The sequence below is a fragment of the Hemibagrus wyckioides genome, linkage group LG21 (genome assembly GCF_019097595.1).
Source record: "Hemibagrus wyckioides isolate EC202008001 linkage group LG21, SWU_Hwy_1.0, whole genome shotgun sequence".
Classification (NCBI taxonomy): Eukaryota; Metazoa; Chordata; class Actinopteri; order Siluriformes; family Bagridae; genus Hemibagrus; species Hemibagrus wyckioides.
The window spans coordinates 14,312,213-14,338,507 of record NC_080730.1 but is presented as its reverse complement, the minus strand read 5'-3'; the positions used below and the strand labels follow the sequence as shown (position 1 = coordinate 14,338,507).

General features: G+C 38.1%; 2 protein-coding genes and 1 long non-coding RNA gene across 4 annotated transcripts in view; 1 reads left to right on the top strand and 2 right to left on the bottom strand.

Annotated features, from left to right (window-relative positions):
* Positions 1-1,550: 1,550 nt before the first annotated feature.
* On the bottom strand, positions 1,551-4,914 carry LOC131342699 (uncharacterized). The gene is made up of 3 exons (XR_009203058.1): positions 4,549-4,914; positions 4,128-4,463; positions 1,551-2,472 (listed from the first exon to the last, which is right to left on the bottom strand). It is a non-coding gene; the product is annotated as an uncharacterized LOC131342699 (long non-coding RNA).
* On the top strand, positions 4,256-6,768 carry il10 (interleukin 10). 2 transcript variants are annotated; one of them, XM_058373836.1, is made up of 5 exons: positions 4,256-4,423; positions 4,654-4,713; positions 4,908-5,069; positions 6,083-6,145; positions 6,252-6,768. In XM_058373836.1, exons 1-5 carry the CDS (start codon positions 4,256-4,258, stop codon positions 6,339-6,341), a joined length of 543 nt encoding a protein of 180 aa, XP_058229819.1. In that variant the 3' UTR covers positions 6,342-6,768. The 2 variants fall into 2 exon arrangements, with proteins under 2 accessions (XP_058229819.1, XP_058229818.1); XM_058373835.1 differs by lacking the exons at positions 6,083-6,145; positions 6,252-6,768 and having other exon boundaries at positions 4,908-5,225.
* A 3,922-nt stretch (positions 6,769-10,690) lies between these two features.
* The window catches only part of mapkapk2a (MAPK activated protein kinase 2a), a 31,998-nt gene continuing 16,393 nt past the window's right edge, over positions 10,691-26,295 (bottom strand). The window contains exons 2-10 of the mRNA XM_058373832.1: positions 20,885-21,024; positions 14,214-14,278; positions 14,048-14,127; positions 13,804-13,930; positions 13,591-13,666; positions 13,327-13,451; positions 13,137-13,222; positions 12,959-13,039; positions 10,691-12,672 (exon numbers count right to left, since the gene is read on the bottom strand). Coding sequence (XP_058229815.1) covers positions 12,526-12,672; positions 12,959-13,039; positions 13,137-13,222; positions 13,327-13,451; positions 13,591-13,666; positions 13,804-13,930; positions 14,048-14,127; positions 14,214-14,278; positions 20,885-21,024 — 927 coding nt within the window. The 3' untranslated portion in view covers positions 10,691-12,525. The remainder of the gene's footprint in view (positions 12,673-12,958; positions 13,040-13,136; positions 13,223-13,326; positions 13,452-13,590; positions 13,667-13,803; positions 13,931-14,047; positions 14,128-14,213; positions 14,279-20,884; positions 21,025-26,295) is intronic.

The window sequence follows — 26,295 nt, the reverse complement described above, 5'->3', positions numbered from 1 at the left end:
AACGTATGTTCTTTTTTCCCTTTTTTTTCTTTCTTTTTCTGTCCGAGGCATGTGCTTCGGCGCTATATGAACCCTGAAACATCCGTTAGTTAACTCTTTTGCGTCACTGGCGATAACACCCAAAAATGTGTCGGCGAAGAAACAGTCGAAATAGTGAGAGAGAGAAAAAGAGTTCTGAAACTAAAAGACACCACAGAGAACGATGTGGTATGAGTTACTGTTGGAAAAGATTATTTCCTCTAACAAAGAAATGTTATCCTTTAGCAGAACCAATAAATACTGCATTGCCTGAGGTCTAAAGAAAAACCTGGGAGGTCCTCTTTGTGTCATGGGGCCTGTCATTTCATTCACATATTTTTCAATCAGTTCATCCAAAGTGACCGGCTTAATAGCTCAAGAAAACTTGATGCTCCTGGGATATGAACTTCTGGTGAATGTTTTTTTTTTAAATTTTTTTATTTTTTATGTGGCCATCTGTTAATGTTCGGCACTTCAAGAACAATTGCTCTTGTAAATTAGTAAGTTATTTAGAATCGGTTAGTCAGAGTTTGAGCAATAGCACGAAAGCCATGACTAATAGTAATGGTTTGCATATGAGTAGGTGTAAAGGAGTGCATGTAACGGTGACATGTGATGTGCTGATGCCTTTTCCAGGGTGGATTCCCTTGCTCATCCCCAATAATCCCAGTATTATAGGTTCCAGATAGACCATGATCAGGATTAAGCCATTGTACGAAATAAAGCGAGGACCGCATTTATATACTATATTTTAAAATATTTTTTTTATTGCTATGGATCATTAACTCACTGTGCTGTAATATTCTCAATTTCTTTTATCACTTTCTTTGCTTGAATGATTCCCTACCACTTTTTATGTGTTTCACTTTTCACACTTCCCATCACCACTGATCTGAAGCTTGTTTTTGTTTGTTTTTTTTTCAAATTCTGATTCTGATTCACCTGACTCAAACCTGAACTTTGAACTCTGAAGCTCTTCCAAATAAAATAGAAAAGATGACCCACCCAAAAGAACATGATTTTCCAACATTTCAAAGCTAAACACAGGATGCTGAGTTGATCAAGTTAGGTACACATCTGATCTAAATTGGTCAAGTCAGACGAAACTCCCTGTTGCTTAACAGAAACCAAACTACACTTAAAAAGAAATCTGGGACTTCACTCGAGGACCAGAGCCAGTAATAATCAATAGGTTTATGCAAATCCTGTGGCAGACACAAAAAAAATAAATTCAAGTCCAACGTGTTCATTGAAAATTAACTTATGAGAAGCTACCAGCTAATGTCACATGTTTTAAAAAGAGAGGGATGGAATACGTTTCTAATATGTATTTTTAAATATTATATGTAATCAAAAAGTTACCGTGAATGTTAACACAACGTATACCCGATACAAACCGTACGCATCGTGCGTGATCTTGGAGAGAACGTGACGGACATTTTGTGTAGCCGAGAGCGTATTTTACAGACTGGCAAAAAGCCTTTTTCATAAACATGTGAAATTACACTTAGTGGCATTCCTGGATGCCTCAAAGAACATTTGGCATTTAAAAAAACAAAACAACAACAACAACAACAACAACAACAACAATAAAGTAAATAACAATAATCCCCTTTCAGAAAAACTACCATTGTTTGGAAACTCTGACTGCTGAGAATTTCTGATCTTAATTTTTGATGTACATCACGGATCAAAATGACATCACAGATCAAACTAACTGTTTTTAGATAAAAATTTATTACAGGGTAACTGGTGGCAAATGTGGAAAATAAAGATTCGCAATGTGCAAATGTGGGGGGAAAAAAACCCATGTGACATATGTGAATTTGCTGATGCAGTTCGTAAGATACTCATCATACTTTGACACCTTTTTAGATCTTAGATTATTTTAGATCTTGATCTTGGACATAATAAACCTGGTATAGACATTATTAATACCATCTCTGTCACACAAAAAGTATCAACCACAATGTTCGTCACAACCAAATTAGTCTATGATAAGTGTATTGGTGTAAACGGGAATATCTGTGTCAGCGTCATGCTGCCCCTTATACCATCTACTGCATCAAGCGAGGATGTTTTCATAACGCAACTACCTTGAAGCGTTCTTTTCAAGTCTCAGATTCGGTCAGGAGTGCACAAATTCTGACTCATATATTTTTACTCCAGGTAATCTAATGAATGATTAGATTCTTGTAAAGAACTCGCTCTTGAAAAAACAAAAACCTGATCAAAACACATCCGAGGAAATTAGCAGAGATGGGAATTAAAGAACAGTGACAATGATAAACTACCAGTCATCTAAAACACACCATTTAACAAACTGACAAATGTGACTGTGTATTTTAATACTAACCTTAGATGAATCAGGGTACAGCTCCAGGATCTCTGATACGATCCTCACCTCATGTTTCTGCGTGCAAGTCTGGGAAGTTTCCGCCAGGATCCATCCACCTACCAAAAAACATGTCGATTGTTGGACTGGCTATGCTAAACCACCCCCAGAACTGACATCCCATCTAGGGTGAACTCCCTAGCCACATCCCAGTCCAGGATAAAATGGTTATTAATGGAAGAGGAAGCAAGTAAAGAAGGAAGGAGGACCTCAGTATTGGTCATGATAAAGAAAATGGAATGAAAGCCCTTAAAAATGGAATGAAAAAATGGAATGAAAGGTCCTTAAAGATCAGCATTACTGGTGTGTGTTTGTAAACATTTGCCCCACCAAGTTTGGGAGAGAGCTATGAAATGCCAAAAGGGCTAGAACTAATAATAAGAATGAATAGGAAAAACAACCAAAATGTGAAGTATAACACTGGATACTCATCAAAAATAAAATGGTTCCTCAAAGGTTCTTTAAGTGGTTAATGGTTCTAGCTTTCTACTTTTAACCAGGCAGTCTTCTGTTTTAGGGAAATACATGGAATCTTTAATGCCTCCCGCTTTTTTATGCCTTTTTTTTTTTTTGCCTCACTGAGATATAAAAACAAAATGCATCATGAGTCTAGCCTTCAAGGTCTCATACAAACACACGTGAGGAACTCTCAGTAGTGGCTTACAGTAATCAAAACCAAAGTTTTCAAGGTAAAGATGTTTGCACACCTCAGCATAACTGAGACAGCGGGAAGAGGTGTGTGCATCATGGGTTGGGTTACCACAGCTCATATGCGGTGCTAGATTTAGGGGCTAGCCTGATTTATCAAGATGATGGAACTGCAAGTCATTCACACTCATGCTTACCAAGATCAACTCCACCCTTCTGGAAACTGTTTGCATTTTGGAGAATCAATCAAATTAGATGTGTGAAATAAACAAGAGGTACACACCTATAAGGAATAGGGCAGATTTGCAGACTGGTACCAAATGAAATAATTCAAAATCTAATAATAGAACAGTTTACGAAAATGCTAAGCCATTATCCTATACACCTAACAAGCTACATAATTGGCATATATGCTTGTTACTTAAATACACACTAGTTTCTATCCATATCCTAGCTGTGTATTGGATAACCTCATGCTTTAAAATACTGAGGTTATTATAAAATATGAGATCACTGATTTAGAGGCAGTATACACAATCGAGGGACCATAATTCAACATAAATGGTATATAATGACTGAGGTTTAAATCCCTCCTCATTATCTGCCTGTCATCCAGGATTATCACTTGAATGAACAAGACAAATTCACAATATTAATTCACAAAATGTATTCTTTTTTAAAAAAAATCTAATTATATATATTAATAACTTTGTGAAATAACTTTGAATAGTTGCCCATTCTGCCATTAGGACTAATAAATATAATGCAATGTCAGAAATAAATCAGGACAAAACAAGTTTACAAAAAAATATAAATAAGCAAATAAATAAATAATAATAAATTATTATAAATAGAAAATACAAAAAAAATGATAAAAGGATATCTAAGTATCAATTAAAGTGACATAACATCTAGAACTCTCTCTGTAGGTTAATAAAGAACAAGCTGAGTTTGTAATTCATAAATGAAAATATTTCCATTGATACAAAAAAAAATGTTAATTTGCCTCATCAGTGTGCTAAAAATAAAGGATAAGCAATCAGTTTTCCAGTAAATGCTCACACACCTCCAAACGGGAAGAAATTTTTTGGCCTATAAAAAGGCACCTCTCAGCTTATCTTCACTTCTCCTCCCCCGAGGATTCAGCTGCAGGCTTACGAAAGGGTTAACACCAGCGTGACGAGATCTTCGAGAATGCTCCTGCTTAGGTTCCTCCTGCTTTCTTTGCTGGCTGCTCTGCTGCTTGGGGCTGCTCAGTGCAAAAGGATCACCTGCCAAGACAGTTGCTGCTCTTTCGTTGAGGGATTTCCAGTCAGACTGAAAGCACTTCGTTCTTCATACTCCATCATCCGAGACTACTATGTGAGTAGCTTTCAGTTGCTTAACTTTTAGAAGGTTTTGCCTAGTGACAAAAAAGCAAAGTGCTATGCATGCAATAAAAATAGTAAATGTAAATTAGGATAACAGGAAAAAGGCATAAATCTTACCTTATTTAGTGTCTATCAGGCTTCAGTCTTAAAAGCATTTCAGTCAGGTGCATCACAGCATGACAGTCATTTTGAAATGAAAAGTTTCTTATACTGTTTGTTTAGGAATCCAAGGATGAACTGGACACCGCACTGTTCAACAGGACAGTCCTTCAACACTTCAAAGTGAGTACCAGACATCCATCCACATACTCAGCATTGCTTCTGTTCCATTATTACTAAAGCTGCTTAAGGAAGTACTTTTTTTTTGATTTTATGCGTAATAATTCTACAAGCATCATATCGAAACTCAAGTGCAAATACAGGGAAAGACAAACATACCGCCGGCTGAAACTAATGCGTTTTTGTTTCGCTTGCAGAGCTCTTACGGGTGCAGTGTCATGAACGACGTTCTGCATTTCTACCTGGAGACCGTGTTGCCCAGCGCAATCGGCGGACACGTGGGCAAAAAGAACTTCAAAGCACCCATCGACACCATCGGAAACTTATTCCAAGAGCTTAAGAGGGAGCTGGTCAAATGTGTGAGTATCTATACTGATTTATTTACGATGATTTCGGTCATGCAAGCACAAGCAGCCGCGCCTGAGCGGACGCGCGCAAAAAAGGCGTTCGTCTGCGCACGTCTTCCGATGTCGCCAGCTGTGCGTTACAAAATGCAAAACGTTTTTCCCCTGTGAAAACCTCATACCAATGAAACAATGGGTTCAACGTGTTAGTCACTAGAACGGTTCTTTGACAGCCAAGTCTAGCAATAGCAAGTTTTGTCCAGCAAGTTTTGTCAGCAATACGTCCGCATTAATGACCATGTTGAAATCGGCTATAAGTAACTGTTCAGTAGTAGAACTGAAAAAGATTGTAAAATATCAAACTATACTTTACTTGGATACTACTGTATTCGATGCAGAGGTCATACCCAGTATATATTTTATTTACGGAAATCCTCATTCCACCGCAGTAAACGTTATCTACTAAAACGGAGCTGGTTTGTTTGTTTGTTTGTTTGTTTTTACCGCCGTACTGATCTTGCGCATGCGCTGTAAAGACTTTCACTTGCAGGTTAATTCTAACTGAGATAGTAAACTCATACAGCACGACTGTGACTGTGGTATAATGTTAAACGGCTGTTATTTACCATTATTATTTACATTAATTCATAAACAAGTTCATATAGCACTTTTAGTATTGTGACATCCTAGAATTCATATTTAACCTAAAATTCACAATGAATCTTTGATGGGTCATGAATAATTGACGAATCAAAAATAGATAGTTAAGCTTTCAAAAACCTGTATGTTAGTGACTTTGGTGTAATGAATTATTTTGTCAATTCCTAGTTAATTTATTCAGTTTCAGAACTAATAATAGCAAGCGTCGACGTATTAAGGTAGCAAATCCTATAAATCTTTATTTATCTGACTTTGGTGCAATGTCAAAGGCTCTTACAAAATGAATAAGCCATCAGAAGCTGTTACTTAAATGTACATAAATAAAATGCTAATAATATCTAGTTAACACAGATGATCTTGTGTTACAGAGGAGTTACTTCACATGTCGGAAACCTTTTGAAATCTCCAGCATCAAGAACTCATACAGTCAAGTAAGTGTTCATACTACATCATCATCATCGTGCATGAACTGTGTATGATCATGGTGGATATTCATGTGAAAAGGAGGTGATTGCTTAATGTGTGCTTTGTTTTTAGATGGGAGGAAAAGGCATGTACAAAGCCATGGTAGAGCTGGACATGTTGTTCAATTACATTGAAGATTATGTGGCTTCACACAAACACTGAATTAATGGACAAAAAGGACACTGGATGAGCCAAAGGAACCCCTATTTGAATAGTGTGCAAATTATTCAGAAGACTGGAATATTTATACTAAATGTGTCTGAACTATTTATTTATTACTACTGTCAAAATGTTGTTTCTCCTGTGCTACCACACTAAATCAAATGTACTTGGCTGTTTTTTGTACAGCACTAGCAACGTGTTGTTGTGTTTTACCTTCCTAGAAGATATAAGCCTATACTGTTTAAGTCATATTGACCACAGCTTTTCTGTAACGTAGTTGCTTTTTGCAATGAGGTGTAATAACTGTTTCAAAAACGTCAACAAACTCTTTAATATTTATTAACAGTGTAATTGCTACTTCACAGCTTGTAATTTATTGTTTTTTTTTTATGTTTCAAGTGCTGATACTTTGGAAATGAAGTTTTAATTGTGTAATGTTTCATACTTTAAATTTAATAAAAGTCTAAAAACTAAGTATGAAATACAGTCTATGTTGTCTTCTTGTTTACCGTGTTTTAGTTTTGAAACTGAAGTCATTTCTGTCTGTTCATTCAGGGGTAAAAAAAAAAAAAAAAAAACCCACTAAACTATTTCTTGTATGAGAGAAACCAAAAAGCAGATCGCGTATAAAATAATCGTTCTCATGGGTCTGGGCATGTAAGAGTAGAGTGCTTTAAGACAGGAGTAAGTGAAGAATGACTCTAACCTTAGGAGTGACCTAAATAGGTCGATTTCCAGCAAAGACAGTGTCACCTCTTTACAGTAAATTCACACAGCATGCTTCACTTCGCACACGGTACCAGAAAGCAAAACATGAACTGCCATGCAACTCGCGGTTGTGTCAGCAAGACAGAAAAAAAGAGGTTTCAGTTATGACCGTGCTGAGTAAAGCTCAGAGATGTTGAATTATGATGCTGTAGCAGTGGAAATCGAAAGCGCTCAGCACAAAACAATGTTTGCACATACTAAACCACATCAGCAGTGAAATGCTCATATGCGTTCCTTTAAGCTAGGCAAATCATTGGACAGCCTAAGAGCCAATATATGTGTGCGCATTTGTGTTTGTAGGTTTGTAGTCTTAACTGGAACTCAGATGGATGCTAAATAGCGATCCTTTGTGAGGACGGAAGAAGGTTTGCATCAGCACATTGCCAGTTTCCTCTATGGCACACACACAAGAAAAAGTAGATATACAGAGACTTGAACAAGTATTTAACTAACATTTTATAGTTGTTATGAATCTAGACACAAAAGGAGGGAAGAAGGGGGTGTGAATAGGTCAACATGAAATTTATAAATTAATTTCTCCCCCCTCCCAAAAAAAAAGTGTCACATGATCTCATTAGAAACGCATTTGTCAATGGAAGGCTTTGCATTCATTGAAGAACATAAGTAAACAAAAAGCATCATGAGAACTAACCACAACAAGTCCAAGATTAAATTCTAGAAATGATTCAGATCACTCAGGGTTTGGTTATGACACAAAATCCAAGTTTAATGGGAACGCAGCACTGAGGAGTGTTCAACCTGAGGACACTATTCCCACAGTGAAGCATGGTGGTGGTAGCATCGGTATTGTATGAATACTTTATAATCAACAAGGGGGAAAAGAACGAGGTCAGGCACGAGATAGATGGGGCAAAATAGAAGTCAAATATAGGGCAATCCTAGAAGCAAAACTGTTCCAGTCTGTAAAAGCATGAAGCTTCTGAAAAGACACTGACCCCATACATACCCCTAAAGCTACGCTCTCTGGAGTGGTTTAAAACTAAGACCTTAATCCGACAGCCTGAAAGATCTTGAGCAATTTTGCCTAGAAGAAACACATCTGAAACCAGTTCTGCACAGCTTATAAGAGACATCTTTCAGTTGTAATTGCAGCAGAACCCTTTTATTGTGCCTTGTATCTAAAGCTAACCATCGCTTACTACTCAAAAATTGTAGACCCTTCGATTCCACAGATTACTGGACCAATACCACCATAGGACCACATTTAACCATAAATGTGGAAGCACCTTGCAATGTGCAGTGCTAAAATCAGGCACAGAACCATTGCTGGCCACGTGTGAAACGACTGAAGCTCTTTTTTTTCCCATGCTCTTTTCAGAAAAGTTATGAATAGTTCTCTGGTCCTTTATCATGTTCAACTTCTGCAGCACAGACAGAATCAGTGAATCGCTATGTGTAGGTGGTATTCTGGGCCAATTAGCTTCTGTTGTAATGTGTTCAGTGCAATTCACACTGAAACTGAAAAGCTGCACTTTCATGGAAAATAATAAGTCATCAAACAAAAACTACAGTTCTTAGAATCTCAGAAGGTCTCGGCCCTTATATGGCTATACAATATTGAATAATAGCAAACCATTTGTTATTCTTATATCATGGAAATTTTCCCAACTGTTTTTACTTCCCTATACATTTGCAGCTACGCCTAATGTGGAAACAAATAGGTCCCAATTATCACTTATAGCAATTGTGTGTAAACTGATATTCTCTCATCAGCCTCTTTAAAAAAAAAAAAAAAGGTCATTTTACCTCTGACCTTGACAAAAGTGCTGAAGCCAGAGAGTCTATAATCCCACGTATCTGTCTTATGAGCGGTTACTATTGAAATGAGGATATTTGCTGTAACCCACTGAGCAAATCCCTGTCAGTCAAGATTATTGATACACACACACACTGTGTGTTGCATCTGTAGGTCACAATAGTGATATAGGATAGTATTGTAGGTGCAAGTTTCCATTTCACAGGTTCTCGATCCTCACTTCCTTTGAAACCCACTGGTTGGTACTGACGTACGAGGGCCTGGCTATGTTTACCAACAATGAAAGTAACTTTGTCCTGTTATTATGGAAAGAAACCAGATGCAGAGGTTGTTTCTTTCCAGGCGAGCTATCAACATGAAAGATGACAACACACTCAGTGACACTGTTTAAACTTTGGCTGTCTGCAATGCTACTGATCATCCCAAATCTATTAGTTTCTCTCTCTCATATATCTATCTATCTATAGATAGATAGATAGATAGATAGATATGGATATCAGCACAGACAGCTTGAAAGCTTACAATAAAAAAACACTTTAAACAGTTAAATATTGTATAAGTGTCTGTTCCATAAAATCTAAACATGCAATAGATGTTGCTGCCTAATTTTAAGACAAAAATCACTTTTTATCAGCTAAAAACACAAGTGGTAATGAGGAACCCCGTCACAGGAAAGAGCTGCCTTGGTTGAGTAACATGGTGGTAACAAGTTGTGGGGTTTTTGTTTTTTTAAAATCATTTACATCTTTAAAACAGAATGAGTCATGACTGAATTGTGATGGTCTAAATGTGGCGATGAAAACCTCAGACAGACAAATTTCTGAGGTTAATCCATATAAGCTCAAGAGCTCATTAACTAACCGGGTGAAACAGTAGAATATTGTTTTCTTCCTATACACTTCCTATATGAAACAAAGTAGCATTTTACAAAAAGGGCATGCAGCACACACGACAAGTGTATATATAGATTTTTTTTGTATCTTGAGTTATATTTCTAGGTAATATAGATACACACTATAAAATTCATGGCATGTTCAATAGTGCATGCTCACAATGGATATAATCAGCCCATATTTCTTCAATAACAGGGTACACCGAAATCGGTAAAAAAAACTGCTACAGAGCATCTAAACATGTAACTGCATTAATTTTATGTGATTGTATGTAGTGCTAATACATCGCATCTGATGCAATATGATCTTTCACACACGTATTGTTTAGTAGAAAAAATAAAAACAGCTCCTTTTCCACGCTTGTTAAAGAAATCTCCAAAAGTACTTTGCAGAGGTCATCTGACATGCAGGTATATTTCATACACACCGGAGCGGTGGGAAGATGGGAGTCTTTCTGAATATTTATCATAGTTGCTTTCTGAGCTATTTACTTCCTCTATTTCAGATCTAACCATGACGCATCTTGACATACTGCCAATATTTCAGGATGACTTGCAAAAATGCCAAACCCAGAAAACCTCACCTCAACTTACGTGTAACCTAAAGCTACCACAGGTTACCCTCGTCATTGCCCGACATCCACCGTCAAGAGTTACTGGTAAATGGTATGGCTCACCTGAACAACACCGATTTGTCGAGAAATAGAAGATAGAATCGTGTACATAATAAAATAAATAAAAAATATAATATATATATATTCCAAGCTTAGAAACATGACAAAGAGAGGTTTGTTTTCATGTTTTAATCCAAAGTTGAAGCAGAATGGAATACAGCAGCTCAACACTGAAAATACATTTTTGTTTCTGCGCTGCAAAAGTTAGCCGAAATCTCTACATCATGTTTTTCAAAAAAAAAAAAAAAAAAAAAAAAAAAAATGCTGAGGAAATAAAAAGATGGCTTACAACTGGAGAGCAAGAAAAAAGCAAAAAAAAATAAAAAAATTCCAATTTCCACCCTGGGGGGAAACAGGAGCACAGAGATCCTTTAAATTAGCTTGCAAATTTGAATTAGTTAGCGGTCCATTGCTTCCATTCAATACTTATAGCTAATTAACCTGTATGCATATTTTTAAAATATAAAATTTGGATTAAAAAATTGAACAAAAAGGATAAATCATCCTGCCCATCAGTGCTACAGAAATCAGCAATGCCAGTCCGCTGGGATGATGTACTGTACATATAAAGATACTTTCTTCCACCATATGACTTGAGATGCTGCTTTGGGTGGTTTAAACCTGATCCCTATCACAAAAGGGCACATAAAAGCAAAAGAAAAAATACCAGCATAACACTTGCTGACTGAAGTCAGAGGAAACAGTTCTCTGATATTTATACAAATGTTTTTACATAGCAAGTTCATTCTTATGTGGCTTGCCATGGACAAAAGAAAACAAATGCATATCCACCGGAAAGAACAAAACTTCATCCATCAGTGTCCATTCACAACTAGACATTCCCTTATCATACTGATCAGTTCCTCAAAGGGGTGTGCATTTTACTGATGAGGGCCAGAAACAGTGTACAACTAACAGTATAACCATAGATCATTTTAAACACTGACCAAGGTATTTAAAAAAACAAAAAAAACAAAACAAAACAAAAAAACTGGTGGATAATATGCATAGCACGGACGAGGCGAACTGCAGAACACCCGAACAGGGCAGTTAAAGCATAAACATGAGAGTGGACAGGGTAAAAGATATATAAAAACGTGCTGAAGAGGATTCTCCTTGTGTAAACAGAGTCTGTTTCGTTAGGAGCTAAAAGACACCCAACTGTCAAACCAGTAGAATAACCTCAGCAACACAGGCCACTAAGAATGAAATGTGAAGCTCTGAAGAAATCTGAACCCTTTGAATGACTGCATCTTGAGAGGCAGTGTAAGAGGTGTTCCAAGAGCTTCACAGTCAGGAAGAGAGTTTGTCTACATTCGACAAGTCATTTCAAGAACAAGTTTGTCTGTCAGCACGTCAGTGATAGCGTTACCCAATTTTTTTTTCCCTCAGATTAGCCTTTTAAACATATAGTGCAGGGGTGTTTCTGAGAAAGGGGGTGAAATGGGGGGTGTGGGGGGGTGGAGCGCACTGTGTGAGAAAGCTTGCATAAGGCATGAGTTCCTCTGGTAGTTTCATCACAAACACCTGAGAAATGCACATGCAAACTGAAGAACCTGACAAAACAGAGTGAAATTTGGTTTGCACATCCAAAAACAAATGAAAAGGAAATAAAATAGCAGTGACTAGTGCGCATGTGATAAATGTACCGACGGCTTTGATTTGAAAGGGGAAGGAAACAGAAAAAGCAATACACTCCTTCGCTTCTGTGGTCTTTTCCACCGATAAACCAGAATGCCATGTGAGAAAACACTAACTGTAATATGAACAAGCAACTACAATCATCAGCTCTTTTGGGGAAAACATCCATTTGGCTTTCCATTTTTGACTACAATTTCTAAATGCCTTTTGATGATGCAGAGTGGTTAAATAGTTTCAAAGACTGAGTAATAAAAAGAATTCTGTAGAAAACTGAGAAAAAAAAAAAAAAAAAAAAATCAGTAAAAGAGATTAGACTCTGGTTTAATTTCCATTCCCACTAACATTCCCATTGTTTAAAATGAATTATTGCTTCCTTATTATAACCTTTTTGAACCTACACATATATGGATGCATTTGAGACCAACACTGTCCTCAGCTGTTGGGTGTCTGATTTTCAGGGGCCATGTTGGCTCTCTTTCTCCTCTTCATCAGCAGTGGATTGGAAGAGTCTTCGATGGTCTTGATTTTGATCTGCTCGTAGTCCACTCTCATGGTGGCCAAGGCACTAGTCATTTCCTCCTGTGGAGAAGGGCAACGAGTTGATATTTTAAAGTCAGTGAGCCGTTATTAAAAAGAAATATTAAGATAATTGTGGAATAGAAGAGGTATGGCAAGGACGTGGGACCCACAAGGCAAAACTGTGCACTTTACTGTTCTGATCTCAAAAAATTATAAAACAATAAAATCATTCCATAATATATTAAAATACCTCTACTACACCAGATCTGATTTAAGTACTTTGTACATTACTCCAACAAGAACAAATGTTCTGCACCAGTAAATAAAGGGGGGGGGGGGTCTTTACCTTGACTTCCTCCCAGACATCTTTCTCCTCTTTTAGTACACGGCTGGTGTGCAAAGGGGTCTGTGGCACTGCCATGGACTGCTGCATGACCACAGGCAAATATCCACACAAGTTAAATCAATCAGTCCAACCATTACACAGCACAAATTTGTAACAGTTTCCATAAAAATGTTCTTACAATAATCCATGGATGGTTCATAAACTCTGATATGGTCAACCTCATCGAGGGGTCTGTCTTTAGCAACCTCTTGATGAGGTGTTTGGCTTAAATTAAAGTAAATAAACAAACAATTAATTTGGACAAATCAAAACATAAAAAGCATCATGACATAATAGCAAACATTTCGGAATAATATGTGAAAACCTACCATCGTCAGAAACTTCGGACCATTCAGGATTTGGAAACTCGTACTGTCCCATTCGGATCCTCTTTTTCATGCCAGGTGATATGGCCAGGCCGTGATTGGAATAGAAAGGAGGGTAGCCACAAAGCCTGAGGAATTCAAAGACGCAAACACATTACAATGGATAAAGTGGTTCCTGACTAGATAACTCACGGGTCCTCAAATTATGATCTGACTGAAAATCAAAGGAAGTGTTTGAAAGACAGGGTATGGAGTAGATTCACTTACAGAATATACATGATGACACCCAAAGACCACATATCACAGGATTTGTCATACTTTTCTGGACCAAGAACTTCAGGGGCTATAACATGAAAACATAGCAGTTACATTTATAAATGAGAGGATACAAGTAGCACACATGAAACAAAATGAAAAGAAAGGGTGGGGTGAGGGTCACACTGTACTTTAAAGTGAGTTCTTGAAGACCGTGATCCTTACCGACGTAATAGGGAGTGTAACATGGCGTGGCCAACGAATTGAGTGTGGTCGTCTCTTTGGCAAACCCGAAGTCTGTGAGTTTGAGGACGGCGCTGGGTCGCTTTGAGGTATACAAGAGGTTTTCTGGCTGAAAAACCAGGGAAAAAAATATGTAAACTGGACTCCAATGCAATTGATCAGGAAAGATCTGCTGAACTCTGACAGGACTGGTAGAACTCTGGCAAGAGGAAATTTAAGCTAATACCTTGACATCTCTGTGAGCTATATTGATAGAGTGCAGGAACTGGATGGCTTCTCCAATACTCTTCATGATATCTGAAGCCTCTGTAACGAATTAAGAGAAAAAGCATCAGTAACCATGTTTTAGGAATAGCAGTAGAGGAGGGTAAAAGAAGAGAACGATACCGTACCTCTCTCTGTGAACGCCTGGTCCCCTCGGTCCTGAATGCGACTGAAAAGCTCCCCGCCATCCATACTGCAACAAACCAGCAACATAGAAAAATCAACCATGTAACATTTACTGCACATTATACAACAACTAAGAGCAGTGAATGGTGTTATAACCCAAATATCCATTAAGAAAATAAATAATTAGAAATACTTGCAAAAATTACTGACAAAATGTCGATTATTGCAATACCAATCAATTCTGGGTTTTTTTGTTGTTTTTTTTTTAATGTGAAGGAAACCCGTCATGCTTATGCAGTAAATAACTTTCCACTGAGTTTGAAACACTGAAACATTGTTTATATAACTGCATTATATAAAGTGGTGCAGGTCATGTCAGCTGGAGTTTTTTTTTTTTTTTTAACCAAATAACTATACACAGTAATACCCCTCAGATCCACGTCTCACGATTCGCGGCTTCACTGATTTGTGAAATTTTCATTGGAACTAATTTGCATCTGCGAATTTTTCACAGACCCGCAAAATCCTGCAAAATTGTTTACGGCTAATTTCGTGGCAATTTCATGCTTTTTAATGCGAAATTATTAAGAAAAATTTAGTTTATTAATTTAGTAATATAAACATATATAAAATATGTTATTATTACATTATAAAATATTATTTTATAATGTTATATAAAATCAACAAAATATCAATATGAATAAAATATAAATATTATTTTAAGGATATCGAACGTTGCCAATATCACGTACGTACAGTACAGCCAATACGACACACCATTGGCTAGAAGGGCTGGAAGTAGCCAATCACAGAGCATTTTTACCTAGCAAGTTTTACCTAGCTGCAGACTGGCTGGTAGCTATGATGCTTTGTATGCGTGATGTCGCGGTTCATCTCCCCGCCCAGTGTACTCGGCTCAACATGCACGTACATTCTGTAAGTGTAAATAGGTGATCTCAGTGATTTTTTCCTTGGTTTTTATACAGGCGATACTGTACTCTATTTTTACTTCAAACATTTATTTCTTTTTTTAAGGGTAATGTATTAAGCTAACTTTTAAATGAAATTAAAGTGTTTTGGGAGTATGATTGTAGTCATATTGAGGGTTTAAACTATAAAAATAAGCATTAACAGTACAGTATTAGCATTTTTAGTGACTCCACCGAACATCCGCGAAACCTCGTCATTCGTGATGGGTCCTGGAACGAAACCTTGCGGATGTGTGAGGTATTACTGCAACACTGGAGCCAGTGAGTGAGAATTGTTTACAAGACAAATGTAAAATGCTAAACACCCATACACAACTATTACTACTACAACTACTATCCACAACTATTTTACATTGTTACTTTGTGGCATACCAACAGAAATAGGCTGATATAAATAAATCTATGTGTATTAAAACTTGACAGGGTGAATATCACTGTAAATATCAACGTTTTGATTAACTACAGTCACTTCAGTGTAACGGCAGTGATGTTATTCACATCCTGTGTATCATTTTCAGTGACTTAACTGCATTTGTCAAATGGGTCCAACTGGTCAGTTCCGCCTAAAGCTTTACAACAGGTATGTCCCAATAATCGGACACCACAGGACTTGCTCAACAGATTATGTGACAGAACTAGTTTGACAACTGGATTAGGAATATGTGGCCATGGATAGAGAAGTCTGGACTGACCTTACAGTACAATATACAAAAGGAGATTCAAATTCATTGGAGCATTTCATTGTCTTCTATGTTGTGGCCAATACGATGGCCATGTAACATGCTACTGAAATTTTATCCAACAGGTGCCTTAACACATAAGAAAAAACACAATTTTGTTTGTTTGCTTTTTATTAGGAATTTGGTCACACACTACTTTTAAGACCAGTAAAAAAAAAAAAGTTGTCCTCAACCAGGCAGACTAGTAAAGACCTACAGCTCAAAGACATGCCTCTTACTGTTAAAGGGGAAATAGTATAGCTGAACGATGCACTAGCTCTCACTTTCAAAGAACTGTTCAAAGCAGACAAGAAAACCTCACTCCCATTTAAGCCCGTCAAGTACAATCAGACACTCATCAAGGGGGTGGGGGGGAGTCGTTGTGTGCACCATATTTATTCATTGTGGTTTTCAGATGCATAAACCACTCAAAAGTGTGAGCCCCAGGGGTGGTTGGGTGGGCTGACCTTCTTGGAAGTCTGCCAGTTAAAAAGAAATGAATGAGGTCATCATTAAGTTCATTCAGAGATAGAGAGAGAAATAGATGAGACAGCATGCCTGTAAATGACTAATAAAGGTATAGCAGTAGAAATTAACCCATTTATAAGTATAATAAGAATTAATGAATACAGTTTGATTACTGCCTTTAAAAATTCACATATGATTTTTCAAAGAAATCCGTTGTGGTTTTGCAACCCTTTATTGCAAATGCAATAAAGAAAAGACTCTGAATATTTCCATAAACTAGTTAAAACACCTCAGCAGTACTGCATTAAACATTTATCCTTGACAAACTTTACCTAACCAAGGTAAGTCTCATTTTCTCCACACCATAATCACATGAAACAGACAGTTTCAGCTGAAATCATCTAGCCAATGCAACAGAAGAAATGTAGAGTATGTGGATACTGATACGCTTAAAACCCTCACAAAAAACCCCTGAACAAACCACATTTCACTACTTTCAGTATTGCCTTAAAACGTTTTAGCCATATCTTGAAACAAAAAAAGAAAGAAAAAAACTCTTGTGGGTAACATTTCAGTTACCTTACACAGACTATGTATGTGTATATGTAGGCCCGTACATACGCAGGATATGCGTCTTGATAAGAAATATATATTTTCTGTGGTTAAGCCTTGGAATCTCGCGTGTGTTAATTTGACATGCATCACCAACATTGTTGCAGAGCAAGTATACCTCTTCATGGCAACAGGATCGCATAATAGCAGAAAAACTGTTCAGGCATGATTTGAAGAACATGACAAAGAGTTTAAGAAGGTGACTTGGCCTCCAAGTTCCCAGAGCTCAATCCTATAGAGCGTTTGTGGGATGTGCTGAACAAAAAAATTCTGATTCATGGAGGCCTCACCTTGCATCTTAGAGCACTTGCTGAAAATGGTACCAGAAACCACAGCATGTACTCAGTTCATGTGGAATGCATGCCTCGATGGGTGAGAGCAGTTAGGGGGCACAAGTGGAGCACTATATGACGCAGATAGCTTTAATATTATGGTTGATCGGTTTCTGTACATGTAAAATAAATTCCTTAAACCCCCTCAGCATGAGTTTATTTCATGAACATTACCTACAATTTTCATATATTATTTTTAAAGCCAAATAGCTTTCTAACAGTTCAGGCATAACATTATGACCACTTCCCCTGACCTGTCACACACTGTGTATTCTGACACTTTTCTATAAGAACCAGCATTCACTTCTTCAGCAATTTGAGCAACAGTAGGTCGTCTGTTGGATCGGATCACACGGGCCAGCCTTCGCTCCCCACGTGCATCAATGAACCTTGGCCACCCATGACCCTGTCGCCGGTTCACCATTGTTCCTTCCTCGGACCACTTTTGATAGATACTGACCACTGCAGACCCGGAACACCCCACAAGAGCTGCAGTTTTGGAGATGCTCTGATCCAGTCGTCTAGCCATCACAATTTGGCCCTCGTCAAACTCGCTCAAATCCGTACTCTTGCCCATTTTTCCTGCTTCTAACACATCAACTTTGAGGACAAAAATGTTCACTTGCTGCCTAATATATCCCACCCGCTAACAGGTGCCACGATGAGGAGATAATCAGTGTTATTAACTTCACTTGTCAGTGCTCATAATGTTATGGCTGATTGGTGGACTCGTATATTTCTATTTAGTGTATATTTTGTGTTTTGCCCCTAAGTCTCATAACAGTGGCTACGGTGGCATGGGATAGAAAAATAGATATAGGCTAGAAGAAGTGGACCATTATCATCTTATCATCTTGTCTATTAACGTTTAACAGCCACATTGATATGAAGCAATGTTACTGAGCTCCTGACACAAATCTTAAAGACAAAAAATATCACCAAGTGGGCTATCCCCTCTCTTTTATATATTAAAACATCATCCATAATGTATATGAAAGCTATTGCTTGGCAATCATCAGGGGTGCTAAATCCCAGTATATTTTTAACATCTCCTTGCTTAAAGATACCTTCTAACTACTTCAATAATGTTTGTTGTACTCTTAACTACTGGGTCTGAGGTTGGACACCTACCTACATGCTATGTTACAGTCTACTGGGCATGTGCCAATATTTTGCAACATCAAAGAGAGGAAAAGTCTGAAATGGCATACAAATATATTTCTGAGCCCACTTTTTTAAACTAATTTCCACATCAAAGGTGTTTTGATGGTATTCTAGCAAGCTTACAGAGGAAATCCGAGTGTAAGCAGTAAAAAGAGAATTGCAGTTTGCAGTTTCCATTTCTACCTGTGTTGTGCATGGTTCATTTGACCTGAACATTCGGTTCCTGTCATACCTCATGAGTTTGATTTCTTGTAATCTTTTTGAAGCTGTAATAGATGGCCTCATGGAAGCCTGTGAAAACCTGACTGTTAACCACTGAGGGGTAATGAACTATGGTTTTTTTTTGCATTTTTGCCATGACATGAGTCACACAAACATTAAACGATGCAGTGCATGTCTTTTAACCACACGTGCCACATCCGCCAATTTCACATGAGAAAAAAAAAAAAAAAAAATCTCAGGTTACTTCAGAAGCAATTGTATCACTCTGTCTACAGTTATATTACTAGAGTAAAAGAAACCAATAGCCCAGCCTGAATATAGGAAAAAGAAAAAAAAAAACCCTAAAAAGGAAGCTAAAGATTCACGCGAGCTACATGTGCATTGGGGTTTCCAGTCGTGCTTGCTCATTTTCAGCTGGGCTTGCATTTATCAGTAAATGCATGATGACTCTTTAATGTGAGACATGCTGCTGCAGTGGGGTAACCACAGAACTCCCACATGGGGGAGGAACTGTCAACTCTATGGTCAGTTCCCCATTGTGCAAGGATGCCTGGTGACAATGCATCATCTGATATATGCACTTTAAGTTGTAAAACAAACACTAAGTAACTTCTATTTTCTAAGAAAACAAATAATTCAGATCTCTTCAGTACTACTCTGGAAATGATGACGGACACAAGTGCACAAAACCCCTCATTGACTAGATTATATATAGTTATTGAATGTGTCATCACGGTCAGGGTGTAAAACCAGGTTCTCGGAATTTGCGTCCAAACACAAACAAACAACAACAGGTTAAAACTAAAAGCATATCGATTCTGAGACGCAGTGACTTCCTCCATTAAGGTATAATTAAGGAAGTTGGGAACAACTAAAGGTCAGTTGGGAGCATTTTTCTTCTCCAAATTACACGCGACATGGTATGACAACACTGCCGCAAATGCTTATTCTGTGTTGATTTTGTCTCCAAAAACGCTCACAATATCAGGCAACATCAAGCTATAAGAAAGCATATAACATCAGCTTTTTTTCCACTACATGCAGACTAAGGTCATTGGAGAACACTAAGGAGATGCTGTCTCTCACTCGCAACCACAAAGATTTCCAAACCAACCTTTGGATATGGTAGGCTTTCAAACCATGAGAGAAAATACCTGTCATAACTAAAGATATAGTAAAGTGTGTTTTTCACTTCTCTACACTGGTGGAAAAAGAAACAAGAAGTGTCAACACAACTGAGGAAAGCAAGGCAATACTGAAAGAACCTACAATATGCCTGAGTGAAACACTTAAAGCTAACTGAGAAGCTGACTAACAGTATCATATTTAACAGGAAAAAATGTACAAGACAGGTAAGGCTTGTCATATGTCATCAGCTCATCATATGTGCCATCAGACAGCTCACAAGAGAGAGCTAAAGCAGGTAAAGGAAAGAAAATACAATGTTCATAAAGGATGAACCCCACCCTTTTTTTTTTTTTTTTTGATCAAATCAGAAATGTCATGCTCTACAAGCATCACATTGACATGCTGGAATATAAACCTATGCAGTTTAAAGAAATACTGATTCACATCTTGTGTGCTGCACTACTGCAGAACTTCAGAGAATGTGAAACAAGTGTACGTGACAACTAATCTAGTTTAATCTGTTTACTGTATGGAGAAGAGGTCACAGTCTCAGGAAATATGTGTTTCTATATGGTAAGTGAGGGGCCCCGTTTTTTCCCCTAGCTCACTTATGCTAACAGCAGTGCCAGATCATGCATTTACTATAAACTGCTTTTTGAGTTTGAGACACCTGCTAGTACTCGTTTTACACAGACAGCACAGCAAAACCTTCTGAGAGCAAGATGGCACCAGAGATGAGTTAGATCGGGACTGATAATCAGGTACATAAATGATTCAATAATAGAAAAAATACTTCACAGCTTGGTATTAGAAACGGAAGTAGCTTGCAGGCATTAGGCATTGTACCGTGGAAGTATAACACACTGAACGGAAAGACCATGCTGAATCAATTTCGGTATTGGGCTAGTCGAAAATACACCCAAATATCAAATGTCGTTATTGCAGAATCTCACAACAGCACGTTTTGGGCTGGGGGATGCACGTCCGATGCGCATTCACTCATTGTGATAAGCATGACTGTAACAGACATATGACTCACCACTCCATGACAATGAGTAAGCACTTGCGGCCCTGGTACAGGTTCTCGTACACATCAATGATACGCACAATGTGAGCACAGGGTGAGGCCCGCCAGTGCAACTCCACCTCGCGCCTGGCTTTGGGGCAGTCCTGCAGCATCTACAAAAGAGAGGAAACAATCATTTATCAAGTGTGCTTGCAACAACTGCATCAATAAACACAACAAGAAAAACAATGATAGATGTGAATGAAAGTGTTGCTGCATTACAAAAGTGTGCATTCAGTTCAAAGATGGTGGAAGTGACAGGCCATATGTCAGTTATGTATCCAAAAAAATAAAAAATAAATAAAATAATAACGATAAAAGAGAGAGCGAGCATGAAACTGGCTTTCTAAGTTTGCCAGGTTACAGAATAACAACATTATAAATTAAATGTGATTATTTTTCATTTCCTGAGACTGAGCAGCACTTGCAATGCATTTTGCACTTGGACACAGCAATAAGCTTAGAACCTCTAACAAAAGTCTTTTTTTTGTAGCAAATAACATCATTTTAAATTCAATGCCTGACAAAACAGCTGATAAACACAGAATTGGAAAAGTGATATGGGTAAGACTAGTAAATGTGCAAAAGGCTTTGTGAAATGTACAGCTCCTGGGTAACAAATCCCTTACACATCTGGCACAAAGCATCTAAATAAATAAAACCAAAGCAGCACTCACACCAGTGAGCCATGCATCACTGTAGCATTGTTTTGGAACAATTAGAACTAGTAAAAAATTTAATTTATTTTTTATAAATAAATCAGAGGCTGTTATGAAGCTGGTTTCACTTGTCTTGACTTTCAATGTGTTGCCTAATGTGAAAAACTGATCTCTTGAGCTGCAACAACGTTGGCTTATGTGTGGTTTTGGCTCCCCCTTTTGGACAGCTCTCTTCACTACACCGTACACTTCAACACAGTGTTGAAGTCCACCCCGCCACAGCGACACGTTTCCTTCATTAGTGCCCTTTTGGTAATTAAATCAGGAAAGGCGGGTGGCCCACAAGGCAAATCAAATCCGTGTATAAGACTGAGCTAACAAGCACTTCAAAAGGTTTCCATGGCAAACTACAATTACTGGATTTACTTTATTCCTCCCACACCCCAGTCTGTTTTCACTTAAGGACTGGTTGTGTCTGGTCATGCTCTTTGAGCCTGTGTGCATTTCGAGGGGACCGATTTCTTGTCTGGTCATCCGGGGTTGGCCTCGAGTGTATTTCATGATTATCAACCAAATACCAAATACTCAGAAAGCCACTGATAATTCTCAAGTAAAAGAATGAATTAAATAAACATGAATTCATAGATGTACTTTCATTTTTGCAAAGACAGACAGAAGGACAGACAATAGACAGACGAAATCATAACCATGATGAAAATGCAAATTCATTCACTCACTGTAAAGCCCAGGAACATACTTGAACTCAAACTCAGAGAAAATGTCTACAAGGTCATTTAATTCAAGTATAAAAAATATCATTTATACAGCTTATAAATGTTTCACATTAATAGGTTGAAAAATCTGCTATTTTTGATATATACCAAAGACTTCTCTATCCCTAGTCTACACCTTACCCATCTTTCTTTTTTTTTTCTTTTTGACGAGAACTGGTGCTGCTGTATTTGGGGTATGCTGTAATTGACAGGAGTTTATTCAGAGCTGCGCTAGGAAAATGGGCTGCATTTCAACACACTTGCTTGATTAGGAAGCCACTGTTTCCAAGCAGTTTTTCCATCAGAGCTTCACGAGCGCAAGCAAAAAAAAAAATCCATAACAATGAGACACATTCGCCACATGTGGGCTATGAAGATGTCAGTAAGTGATCATACAATAAATATAATTAAAGCTTTTGCAAAGTCACACTCTGGTAGGAAAGCCGCAGAGAGGCAGTATTGACTTCTTTTTAAAGATCCTTTTTAAAAAGAGAGTTTTAATCAAAAGAACAGGATTCAGATCACTGAATGTGTTTTAGCAACACTGCACTATTACGTTGTTTAAAGTGGAGATATGAACATGTGGCTATAAACTACAGTGATGATAAGCTGCAAGTCATTCTTGTCAACTTCATGTTCTTCATTCACAGTGAGTATTTTGTGCTAACCCAAAATCTTGGGTTTTAAGCAAACACAAGTACCCCCGCTATCTTCCTTAACACTGCCACACATGACTAGGATGCCTCTAGCCCATGAACATCTCTGACTGACTAATGCATCAGCACAGGGTTTTCTTACAAGTTCGACTCCAGAGGTTTGAACGCTGACAAGCAGTGATGTGTGTTCAACATGTCTTTCTCATTAAGATCAATCCTGCCTAGGCTCGTATTTGTAAAAGTCCTTGTAAACATCGCCTGAGATGTGATGCACGAATGGAAATGGCAGATAGACTAATCAGGAAGGGAAGACTGAGATGGCAATTACTTTCATATAGGAAGTCCAAGCTTGCCAGATTAGATGCAGTCTGAGTTTACAGGGGTTGGACAATGAAACTGAAACGTCTGGTTTTAGACCACAATAATTCATTAGTATGGTGTAGGGCCTCCTTTTGGGGCCAATACAGCATCAATTCATTTTGGGAATGACAGATACAAGTCCTGCACAGTGGCCAGAGGGATTTTGAGCCATTCTTCTTGCAGAATAGTGGCCAGGTCACTACGTGATGCTGGTGGAGGAAAACGTTTCCTGACTCGCTCTTCCAAAACACCCCAAAGTGGCTCAATAATATTTAGATCTGGTGACTGTGCAGGCCATGGGAGATGTTCAACTTCACTTTCATGTTCATCAAACCACTCTGTCACCAGTCTTGCTGTGTGTATTGGTGCATTATCATCCTGATACACGGCACCACCTTCAGGATACAATGTTTGAACCATTGGGTGCACATGGTCCTCCAGAATGGTTCGGTAGTCCTTGGCAGTGACGCGCCCATCTAGCACAAGTTATTGGGCCTAGGGAAAGCCATGATATTGCAGCCCAAACCATCACTGATCCACCCCCATGCTTCACTCTGGGCATGCAACAGTCTGGGTGGTACACTTCTTTGGGGTTTCTCCACACCGTAACTCTCCCAGATGTGGGAAAGACAGTGAAGGTGGACTCATCAGAGAACAATACATGTTTCACATTGTCCACAGCCCAAGTTTTTCGCTGATGGCACCATTGAAACCAACGTTTGGCATTGGCACGAGTGACCAAAGGTTTGGCTATAGCAGCCCGGCCATGTATATTGACCCTGTGGAGCTCCCGACAGACAGTTTTGGTGGGAACAGGAGAGTTGAGGTGCACATTTAATTCTGCAGTGAGTTGGGCAGCTGTGGTTTTATGTTTTTTGGATACAATCCCTTCCAGACAGCTTCCTCTTGCGTCCACAGTTACTCCTGTTGGATGTGGTTCGTCCTTCTTGGTGGTATGCTGACATTACCCTGGATACCGTGGCTCTTGATACATCACAAAGACTTGCTGTCTTAGTCACAGATGCGCCAGCGAGACGTGCACCAACATTTTGTCCTCTTTTGAACTCTGATACGTCACCCATAATGTTGTGTGCAGTGCAATATTTTAAGCAAAACTGTGCTATTACTCTGCTAATTAAACCTTCACACTCTGCTCTTACTGGTGGAATGTGCAATCAATGAAGATTGGCCATCAGGCTGGTCAAATTTAGCCATGGAACCTCCAACACTAAATTGGCCAGTGTTTCAGTTTCATTGTCCAACCCCTGTACTTATGTAAATGTGTCAAATTACAACTACTTTTCCCACAGCATTTTATTCCTTTGAAAGCAGTCACAATAGCTTCATTGCAACAGTCCCTGCACTATATCTACTCCTATTGTGCTTGGTGTGATTTGTAAAAGTCATTTAAATAAAATCTAGGGAAATTAAGAAAAATGTAGTCATTTTAAATATGTGGAAGTACAGTGAATAAAGAGAAAGGTGATCATATCACTCTTAATAAAAAAGGGGGGGGGGGGGTTATATAACTGATATTTTACATATTCAATTATTAGAAAAGCAAATTATACCTTTTTTAACTGTATTGTTTTGTCTGATCGTACACATTCAATCTACAAATAATTTCAAAAACATAAAAACAATATTTATGTGTCAGAATAAATTCATTCTAAACATGACTATTGTTGCAATTCTATACAGAACCAGTAGGTGTCAACTATGTATTAATATTGAATATCAGCCACATCTATGAAATAATAAGACTTTTAATCACACAGACAGCCAATATGTTGAGCCTACACAAATAAGCTCTCCAGAATTATACCCGTGTGCCATCATTTCACCGGTAATTGGTGTCAAATTTGTTGTAAAATATGCAGTACATTTTGTATTAGTCTCAGAGATACACAATGACAAATTAGCACATAATTTAGGTCACATGACAGGGGCAGGACCTGGCAGTTATCTGTGGTTGGGTGAATCTACTGGGTGAAAATATATATATATATATGACATTTCATTGCCAGTGTGGTGTGTGTGTATATATGCACACACATTCACGTTTCTATATACACATACATGGGTACCCTGGGTAAGCAATGTACACGTATCTGGCCTTACACTTGCCCATTTTTCCTGCTTCTAACACATCAACTTTGAGGACAAAATGTATACTTGCTGCCTAATATATCCCACCCACTAACAGGTGCCATGATGAGGAGATAATCAGTCTTATTCACTTCACCTGTCACTGTCACATAATGTTCTGTTAGAAATGTGTCAGAATACACAGTGCACGATGGGTCAGGGCTGTTTTGGCAGCAAAAGCAAAAGGGGGACCAACACACACGTTAATTGTATTACTTGTTAAATTGTTAATTCCTGACTGTTTAGACACCCTGTACAATGGATGATCACAGATCTCAGTATACACAGAGGTTTTGCAAGTTATAGTGATTTAGGATTATTCATTATTATATTCATTATAACCATTATAAAATCACATTATGTTCCATATCTATCTATCTATCTATCTATCTATCTATCTATCTATATATATATAAAAATAACATTACCTTGCCTGCTTCAACAGCATTCATGCTTGTACAGTCAGTTCTGTCGGAAGTACTTTTAAGCAAGCCTTTACCATAATAAGAAAGTAATCCACTGGTGTGCACACAAAGGCTTAGTATACTACACCATGTAGCTATGCATGACAGGCAGTGGAAAGAATCTCATAGCACTGGTCCTAACAGGGACTCTCTCTCTGGCTAGCCAACATAGTGGTCTCAGGATTCCTCTTCATGCCCACCGCTGTGGAAGCTGTGGCATGACGTTCACCCTGCCTAGTAAGGTGTGCTAATCTAGACGGTATCAAACAGAGCAGTGAGCCACCTAATGTTAACAAAATCTAATTCATTCATTCATATGCATTT